The sequence below is a fragment of the Rhea americana genome, unplaced genomic scaffold (genome assembly GCF_003343005.1).
Source record: "Rhea americana isolate MKP2758 unplaced genomic scaffold, rheAme1 scaffold_140, whole genome shotgun sequence".
In the NCBI taxonomy this organism is placed as follows: domain Eukaryota; kingdom Metazoa; phylum Chordata; class Aves; order Rheiformes; family Rheidae; genus Rhea; species Rhea americana.
Window position 1 is genome coordinate 1886972 of NW_028185484.1, and position 10073 is coordinate 1897044.

Sequence of the window (10073 nt, forward strand, 5' to 3'; positions counted from 1 at the left end):
ATAGTAGACAGGGCTGCATCCAGGCRGGCCTTGAAGATCTCCAGAGAAGGAGACTCCACAACCTCTCYGGGCAACCTGTTCCAGTGCTCTGTCACTCTCACAGTGGAGAAATTCCTCTTCATATTCAGGYGGAACTTCCTGTGCTTCAGTTTGTGCCTGTTGCCACTAGTSCTGCTGTATGGGACAACTGGAAAGAGCTTAGCCCCATCCCCTTGACACCCTCCTTCAGATACTCGCACACATTGATAAGATCCCCCCTCAGTAGGCTAGTCCCTTAATTTGAGGCTGGAGATGAAATCATCTCTGACCACTTACTTGAGATATCTAAGTYTCAGATAAGTTCAATGTGTAACTGCTAGCCAGCACAGAGAGGTGCAAGGTCCAGGAAATGCTTCTTACTGTCATGGGCTTATGATGAAAAGCCATCCTGGTGTGCATTAGTATAGAACTTTCTTAAATCTACTAAGGCAAAAGGGTCCCAGTCTAGTTATATCTGCACTGGAGATGGGAATATAGACAYGCTTTGTGCAGATCCAGCTGCAACCAGCTTTCCACTTACCAACCCAGGGAGCAATGGGCATAAAGGTATGGCACAAGCCTTGGTGAGGCTGAGCCAATGCAGGTAGAAGGCCAGCCTACTTGCATTTTGCCTGGTGTTACCCAACACAATACATACATGATGTAATCCAGTTTTTGGCTCACAAAGCCAGACTTGAAGGAACAAACATACTTTGTCACATTCCCCATCCAAGAACCAGTACAGGGCCACCCCCACTACATTGCAAGACATTGTTTTGCCTTTGCATGAAAGCAGCCCCAGGACATAAACCTGAAGAGGAAAGATGAGGTATGGTAAGAGTCTGCCGGTCACAGTGACGTCATCTCCTTCGCAGATAGGGAACTTGTTTCACTGCAATTCCCAATCCAGCCTGGAGCTGGGCTCTCCCCTGATCAACCCAAGGGAATCCGCCCACAGGATCAAAAGAAGGTGGAGGGTGAAGGACATATAAAGCTATCCSGGCATAGCTCTCCTTTGTTGTCCAGGATGCACGGATCTGCTCTCTGTATGAAGATTCTCCTGTTTGGTTTGCTGCTTGGCCTGGCATATGTGGAGTTGGGTAAGACTGCCGCGTTCCTGATACTTCAGGGATCCCTGGGAAATTTCTGGGAGGTGAGGGGAAAGACTGCAATGTAGAAAGACCTGTTATTCCCAAGGTAGGGGAAATAATGCTTTTATGTATTTAGGAAGGCCAATRGAGCAGAAAGTCCTGAGAGGTGAGTGAGTGGGGAAAGGGATACACATTCCTGGTGGGAAGAGCTGTGATGTCTGGTGGAGAGCAGTGCACAGTGTGGCAGCYGCTCAACCCTACGGGTGTTCGTCTGTCCTTGCTCACACGCCACCTCAGCGTTGGCTGGGACAGAGGAGACTGACACTTCTTCATAAGGCAAAGGTGTGATTGTCAGCCACATGGTGCAAGGCAGCACAAATCCAGACAAGGATCTGAGCCAAAAGCCTACACCTAGGCTGCCAATGTGTCCCTTTGGGGCTAGGATGGAGTATGTTCATTTTGAGCTTTTGCTGTCCTTCCAATGCCTCCTATGGTTGGCTACAGGAAGCGCTAAAAAAAAAAAAAAAAAAAAGGAATAGATATAGGTGATGGTATGGAAAATAATTCCAGGGACTTTTGGAAAGTTCATTAAACAACCAGCTCCATGGTTTACATTAATTACTATTAGTTAGGACATACAAAGAGAAGGAGAATTTTCCTTGGTCTGTCTGAGTTTGGTCTTTGCAGGATCAGTCATAGGCAAGCTGGTGGTGGGATCCAGTCATTGTGTTCTTACTGTGCCTGTTTGGGACCTGCTGCAAATGCCTCCCTGGTCTGGAAGAGAGCCATCCTTAATGTGACATCAACCTAGTGTCTTTTAACCTGCAGTTCATGGGCCCCAGAAATCTGCATGCAGCTTTAAGGGGTCTCTGAAAAGTCTTGAAGAAAAAGCAGCCTGGTCAGGGGGTTATACTTCCGTCCAGAGTCCTGTCTACCTGAAGCTGAGAGGGCTGCAAATGGAAGAAAGCTAAGAGACGAATACATTGCAAATCCTCATGTGAAGAAGTGTCTTGGATCTAGTCTTCTTAAGGCTGCATTGTTTTTTTATTTGCCTACCCTCATTCCTCCTTCCACTCATCTCTGAAGCAACCCCAGCTGCTCACGGACCTTTTGCTTGGAGGCTCTGGGATGAAACAGGACAGCTGCAGTTACTTCTTTGCAGTTACTTCTTTACAGCTACCGCAAGCTGCATTATTTCAGTGTCTGTGGGTTTTTTCTTTCAGACATTTCACAAGTTACTTATTATGTCTGTTTCTTTGCCTACCTCTGGGTCTAACCCTGTCCTGGGTTTAACAGGTTTGCTGAGAACTTGACAGAATAGGTTTCCACCCACAGGTCTCAAACTGCTTTGTGGAAACAGATAGGTATCACCACTCTGTGTTTTACGGTTAAGATTGAGGCAGAGATAAGGGAAATAGGTTTTCTGGGATACTGCAGCAGGAGGTAGCTAGGCAAGGAAGAGCTCATATAGCTCAGAAATATATCTGGGGCTCAAAGAATACCATTCGTCTTCCAGAGTTTTTAAATCAAGCGATAAAAAGTGCTGACAGTGGTGGACTGCAGGTGTTGGCTTCAGGACWCAGCACTGTCCTCTGTGTTCTCTTCTCCTATGGTCCTTACAGTTTCAGAGTTTCCYCTTTCACTGCATCCTTCCCAAGAAACCAGAGTCCCCCATCTAGTGTTAGTGAAATACAAGGGGGATCTTATGGCTGTCTTTCCTGCTTAAAACGGCTCCTAATTGGAAGTGACTCCACCAGAGCCCATGGCACTGCCCTGCTCACTTGCAAAAATGGTGATGTTAGAAACGAGCTTGGCCCAAAGGTTGCTGACCAGTTTCTTAAATGCTTTAAACTGTCACCGCTGTATTTATACACAAACTGGTCATACACATTCAAAAAAAAATCCTTATGCTTGCCAGACTGATAGCTSTGTGTTTTTTCTCCGCATGCATGCTACATATTAAATGTAAAACCATCTCCTGTGGGTCAGCTGGAAGTGATCTACCAAGATACTCAACTCATTTAAATTGCGATAATTCCACTAATCCTTTTTACAAAGGATTTGGCCTCAACTAGCCTAGTTCCTCACTACTTATCAAATTAAAAAGCTCTTCCTACCTCAGCAAAGAGGATGGAAAATGCTCTTGCATCATCGTGGACTCTCTTGTACAGCTTAAGGCTGAATTTTCCAAAGGAGGTGCTAAGAGAATTAGATGCCCTGGAAATGAATTCCAGAGTCAGACGTTTAAACAGCTGCCTTCAAAAATGTTTATCCTTATCGTAAAGTCCCAGAAGTTTCTCTGATGCTGCAGAATTAGTAACAAGAAAACATCGTCCTTCTGCAGTTTTACCAATAGATGGCAGTGGACACATTTGGATCGTTCTTCAGCTGCTGCGTTGTCGGGAGATGGTGGAAGACACATGGGATAGAAAACATCACAGCGGGCTGGTTTCCTCCTCAACCAGCACAGTTCAAACCAATATGCATGCTCSATATTCACCGACTGCGGATGGACAGGTCTCACATCGTGACTTGAACATTTTTTACAGAGGATACACAAAACTCAAGAGCTTACTAATTCTTTTCAGGCTGATTCCCTAAATCTAAAATTGAATTCAGTTTAGAAAACTGGTATGAGTTTGCTCTTTGAGTCTAAAGAATAACAGTAAACAGCTGCAGCTATAATGCACCTAAACAATCTCAGACTGATCATTGAACCGCTGACAGGATAGGTAATCCCAGCAGCTGGGATCCTCCAAAGATCCTWTTAAAGCTGTTCAAGCAACAGATCCTTCTATCCCCACGCTTTTGGGGCTGCTAAGCCCTAAAGTAGTACGCCTGCCAAGCCCTTTGCAATGCCAACTCCATCCTTTGAGTGTTGAGGTTTGGCTCTTTCCCTCTGAGGTTTCAAAGGTTTCCTGYGGTCTACAGCTGTGCTTAGTTTCCAAGATCATTGCGTCTCTGTCGGAGGGATGGAGCACTGTCCAGCACATACTCCCCACAGCAGAGCAGCAAAACTGCAGGCTTGCTGTCTGTCTTTGCTGCAATGACAAACTCAGACCCGTTTCTCTGCTCTCCTCTGCAGCCCAGTCCTTACGATGCTACACGTGCAAAGAACCCACAGACATTTCTCTGTGCAAAACAGTCACTCTGTGCCCCTTGAAAGCCAATGCATGCACAACAACACTGCTCTCCGTAGACTTAGGTAAGTCTCATTGCTTGCTGGGAGAAGTTGTGGCAAGAGATACATCCCTCRTGCAACAGATTATCCTGTGAACTTCTCCCATACTGCTCTCTCCCCTTCCCAATCCCCATCATGTATTACTTTTTAAAATCCCTGTAGGAATCCAGGTGGAGTTGTCCAAAATTAGAGTGGGAAGAAGASGAATCTATGAGACTCGCAGCCTAATATTGAAGTATGCGGGAACCCGCTTAGTCTCTTTTGCCTTTTCTACCCCTATGCTGTTCCTGGGGAACCTGAACCTACAGATATGTGAAAGTATACCACAGAAACCCAGGGACTTTCTCCTTGTTTGTGTGCACAGATGCTTTCACCTAGCAGCGACTGTGTAACGTGGGAGAAAAACAACATGACCATGCTAGTGTTATGCCAGCACATTTCACGCAGCATGGGCTGGAACCTCCTACGCAGAGCCAAAGCAGGAACAGCTCACCTTAACAAAATATGCAGGGACTTGTGTCTCTTGTCTGCACTAGAAAAAAATTGGAATAACCGGGAGAGAGAGAGGGAGGGATCCAGGGGACCCGTACCTACAAAAAGCAGTCTGGATTACAGGCCCCAGTGGATTACAGATGCTCAGTCCTCAATATATTAGCCTTTATTTACYTTTAAACACTTTTTATTAAGTCCCCCTTCACTGTACCAGCACAAAGGCAACGTTGCTTGATGCTTGATTCCTTCATCGTTTCTTTCTCTCTTTTCTCCCTCTCCTCTTTCTTCCCCTGTCCATTTTAGGTTACCCCTTTTTTGGCAACATCACTGTGACCAGATCCTGCACGGAGAATTGTGTTCCCTCTGACGGGATAGGGGCGAACCGCCCGACGTTGTGCTGCTCCACCGACCTCTGCAACGATGACAACACCAGCAGCAGCCCAGGGCTGAGAACTAGCTACACAGCACTAGGCTTCACGGCCCTGGTCCTCATCATGCTGTTCAAGCCCACTCTTTAACGCTGTGGGCTCCGAGGCTCCACACAAACCATCTCCTCTCCTCTCTCTGCCAAGCTACTTTGTGAACTTGTAGATGTCTTAAGAATAACCTTCACTCGGCTGTGGCTTCACTCATCTTTAAAGCTGTGAATTCAAATGGATAGCTAAGAATTGGGGCACCAACCCCTGAAATTCTTGAATTTCCAGATTCCAGTTTCTAAGCAGATGTTCTTCATTTGAGCTGYGCCTGGTTACCAGGACCCATGTCCTCACCTCTTAGTTTTCCTTTCCTGGGCACAGTAGTGGGTGAAGCACGGCTGCTGTGGATGGCAGGAAGGACTGGGCAGCACCCTTCAGGCTGGTGCTCTGGAATGTTCTCCAGCAAGGGCAGAGGCTCTATAGACATCCAGGGTATGGATGGTGATRTCCTTCCAGACCTCCCTCAGCTTCCACACAACCTGTGCACATGTGCCTTTCCATTTCCCCATGTACCGTCCCAAAAATCTGTGACTGTCCATCAGGAGCTTGGCTTATTTTCTTTCTTCTTCCAGTGCTGTTTCCTGAGTCAGTGCAGGAGAAGGGTGTTACTCGCCTCTCGAGACCTCTCGCCTCTCAAAGTGCTGTTTGCAATTGCAGAAACCTGAAGTCTAATTCTGCTCAGAACAAGCTAAGGAATGAGTTCAGAAGGGCTCAGCCCCATTGCACTGAGACGGGTGTATTTCCGGAAAGCTCCAAAGATGCCCAATATTAACAGGGAAGGCAGGTCAGACCTGCAAAAGCAGATTCCGGAGATTGGCTAGTCCAAAACTTTATTAGCCCGTTGCTTGAGTTCAGGTTACAGCCTGAGCCCTGGCTTTCCATTTCCAGATGTTTTGTAGCTAGTTTCAAGCAGCTTCTTCCATTACTCTGCCCTCCCCCATCTCTTCACAGCAGAGTCCAGAGAAAAGGAAAACTAATGCTTATCGCAGACCTGCGGCTTTGGGAAAGGCAAATGACTTCACTCAGTCCAGTRCAACGCTGCTGCTGGGCCCCAGTGGAGGATTTGCTCCATTCTGCCTTGGAACAGCTGTAAGATTGATTTTGTCTCCCGTCTGCTGTAAAAGTAGGAGTGAAACCAGATCCAAATGAGGCAGCCATGCCTGGCTCTCCACACTCTCTAAGGGAGATTTGAACTTTGCTTTGTTCTTATTGCTGGGGATCATTCAAGGGAGCAGTGAGCAACCTAAGAGAGCAGGAGCATAGGGCAGGACAGGTGCCATCCTCATTAACTGTGCATTAGTGCCGTCTCTGCAACCTCCTCTGCAGCAAAATAATAATAAGACAAAATAATAAGGAATAAGAGGGTTTCTTTTTCTTGCTTGCACAGGGGTAATCGTTTCTCAAGATCTGTCTCGATAATGTTTGCAAGAAAACCTTGGAGGAGGGCCCAGCGCAAGCTTGGGGCACAGWCAGATGTGAGGGACGGGCAGCCCCTCCTCCTGGAGGTGAAGTGCTCTGTGCTTCTGTAAAACACAGGCAGCTGCCCTGAGACATCCTGGGCAAGTTGAGATCTCCAAGGAAAGAATACCACTGAGAGGATAATCTTTAGGGGTTACTGCAGCGCTGGTTATCCCACCTTGCAGATGCTGATGCTAAAGCTTCAGCCTCTGTTTTCTCATCCATTCCCTCCTTCTCCYCTCAGGAAAGAGGCTGATATGGCAGGCCAAAAGCAGGCCACTTTCCCTGCYATCCTTAGGCCAGATCTCCTTTCCTATTGTACAGTCAAGGTCTAGAGGAAGAAATTATCCCGTGGGCCTTTCCACTCTGGGTCCAGGGTCCTGTGCTGTACTGAGATGGACTGAACTTTCCTTCGTCTCTTGTACAGATGGTGATGGGGCAGGGCTGGATACAAAGAGGCTGGGTGGGGACTTCTTTCTGGGTGAGAATCTGGTGAATAAAGTTGGATCCTCCAGTCCTCAGCCTGTAGCGTCATTCTTGCGTTCTCATCCTTCACCCAGGGAAGGTGCAGGGGGCAGCACAAGCTGCAAGAAGGGGATGTCTCTGGCTAGTTTCCAGCCCACCAAGCTCCTGAATGTCCCCAGGAGAGGAGGGAAGTGGCAGAGAGGGGGAAAGCTGCAAAAGCTTCAGAAGGCAGGCAGGGGAGTTCAAAAAACAGTTCTTGCAAGAGCTACARTAAAGGCAATCACCACTGTGGGAAAAAGGGGAGAAGCAGAGCTGAAAGGAAAGGGACTGCCTGGTGACTGCCAAGGGGAGGTATGGGAGGCTCATCTGGTGCATGCACAGGCAGAACTGGTCATTTTCCTAGTGCACCTTTCTTGCTGCAGGCAAAGAGAAAAACGCAGAGGTCAGCACTGCAAGGTGAGCAGGCAGCTGGGAGCAGCCACACAGTGTTTGCCTGAGGGTCCGCTCTTCACTGCAAAGGTGCCACTGGTGGGAACCACCACTCTGTGTTACTGGATGCCTGGTACTGGCTCTGAGCATCTGTCATCTCACCGTGCTGTAGATGTCCTGTTTCCCCTGCCTCCCCTGTGAATGCAGCTCGATCTCCAGAGCAGGGAACATCTTCTTCAGGCAATGCAGAGCAAAAGGCAGAGCCTATCCTCAAGCATTTGTAAAGTGTTGCTGGACTATTCAAGGYGAAAAGCCCTTAACATAATGTATTAGGGGTGCAAAACATACTTTTGCGTTAATATTCATTTGCATACACAGTATCAGTCCTAAGCGAAGACTGAACAGTCATCCCTGAGAGTCCTTGCAAAGTTTGATTCTCCTGGGTGCACCAAACTGCTCTGGATGCTGCTTCTGCTATTGTTTTTATTTATTCTTGCTATTTGGGCACCACTGCCACAGCCAACAGAGACTGCTGCCAGGTGATCCAAAGGYACTGCAGTCTTTTACATGATAGGGTAGTGTGGACATACATAAAGAGATGTTTAAATACAGACAGGAAAGAGTAGATCAGCGAGATGTGTTTCCAAAGGACCATAATAAGATTTACAATCTCTAGGCCCTGAAAGATTAGGCTCTGTAGCAAGCAACAGCAAGTGCTACTTGTTGCTGCATCATAGGATTTTAACTGCCCTTCTGGAGGCTTGTTCATCTCAGCAGTCACTCTGCAGGGCCAGAAGTTTTCCCTCTAGAGTTGAAGGCATTCCTCAGTGCCTAATGCTTTATCTGGCCTAGCAGTTGCCTTTTTTACTCACCTTCCAGCCCTTCTGCAATTGTGGGGCAGCCCTGTAGATGTACAGCCCTGATCTACAAATTATATATAACCCTGATTTGCCTGGTAATTTGCAGCTAGTACAGCAATTTGCACCGTTGCCGACATAAAGATTTGTGACTTTTTTCTTTCTTTCGTCTGTGTGCAGATCTACAGGGTAACACACAGTACGGGATGACAGAAGAGCAAATCTAGGTCTTTGGCTCTGCTCCAGAGCATAGAGCACCACCCGCTTTCAGTTGCGTATCTGAAGGCAGAACCATCCTCTGCCTAGAACTGAAAGATTAAAGCCCAGCAGAGACTTTAATTTTGGGGAGGAGTTTGAATACGGAGCTGGTAAGCATTTAACCTGCAGCCTGTCATTCTGCATTGCCTTCCCCACCCCTCTCAGGAGGAGGCAGCTCTGTGAGCTGTCGCATTTTTAGAGGATGAAGCTTGTCTTACTAGCTGCTCCTTCCTTCATGATGTCTTGGGCCAGGACAGCTAGAGGATTTGGGGTTTTGTACATGGTAACACTGGGAGTGTTGAATGTACGGTGCTGTGTCAGGTGTGCAACCTCAGTGGGAAATCACCACTATGTTTTTTCCCCAACTTGTGTCCTACCTCTAACCAACTGTGAGGGTGATATATCTGCCTTGCATGGTCCTTCTTTGAGAGCTGTTACTCTTCAGGAAAAGTAGAGTGGAGTGAGTATTTCCAAGGATACCTCCTTCATCTGGAAACRCAGCACATATCCAGCCTTGGATTGGGCTGGATCAGGAAAACAGGTCACTTGCAGTCTGTGGGTCTTAGCCCCAAAGCCACAGGGAGATGACAGTGGTTCAGACCCAGACTGTGCATCCTGCAGTGGCTTCACCGATGCTGTGAGGTAGGAGGAGTGGATGAAAGCTACACATCAAAGCAAACATTGTGACTAATGCTCACAGGATCTGAGTTTCCAGCAGGGATCATTGCCAGTAACTTTCCACTAGTAGCAGCAGGACATTGGTCACATCATGTGTAGACCTGACTGCTGGTGGTTGTTATCCCAGCATGTCCTGATTACAGATTGGTTCAAGCTGCAAGACGGGAARCATCAGGAGTTGTGTTACTGCTTGATTTCTTCACATTTTATATATTTTGTCTTCTTTGGGAGAAAGAGGGAAAACAGACACATATAGCCTTCATGGAAGCAGCGTTGATCCGGGGTACATGAGAGAAAAAGAGAGGAGGCTGTGCAGATATTAATGCRAAACTCTAACAGTGAAGAAAAAAGAAGGGGCCACCTCCTGAGTGTAGAAATTTAATGTGAAGTAGAGCTCTGATGTAATCAAATACAGAAGCAACTTGTACTTCTTACTAAAAATGTCCATATAAAATATAAATATACATCATCATCTAGCTGCAAGGATTATAGAGATATCTGCTGTAGTCTTATATTTACAGATAGGGAATTTGATGTTTAATATTTCACACTCAAAAGAAAATCACTTTGTCTGAGATAGTTATTAATTTTAGAAAGCACTTGGCAGGAATGAAGTGCAGCAGGAGTGATATCATTCTCAATATCATTCCAAAATTATTTCTCATCTAAA

At 46.8% G+C, this 10073-nt stretch overlaps 1 protein-coding gene across 1 annotated transcript; it reads left to right on the plus strand.

Moving 5' to 3' along the window:
* The first annotated feature begins 941 nt into the window (after window positions 1–941).
* On the plus strand, window positions 942–5300 carry LOC146599341 (ly6/PLAUR domain-containing protein 2-like). Its single transcript, XM_085298716.1, has 3 exons — window positions 942–1118; window positions 4195–4314; window positions 5086–5300. The coding sequence occupies exons 1-3, from the start codon at window positions 1046–1048 to the stop codon at window positions 5298–5300; spliced, it is 408 nt and encodes a 135-aa protein (XP_085154842.1). The 5' UTR covers window positions 942–1045.
* Window positions 5301–10073: the final 4773 nt, after the last annotated feature.

Coding starts and splice junctions, on each gene's coding strand:
- LOC146599341 (XM_085298716.1), top strand. CDS start 1,046: ATGCACGGATCTGCTCTCTGTATGAAGATTCTCCTGTTTGGTTTGCTG. Junction 1,119..4,194: donor CCTGGCATATGTGGAGTTGG/GTAAGACTGCCG, acceptor TCTCCTCTGCAG/CCCAGTCCTTACGATGCTAC. Junction 4,315..5,085: donor ACTGCTCTCCGTAGACTTAG/GTAAGTCTCATT, acceptor TGTCCATTTTAG/GTTACCCCTTTTTTGGCAAC.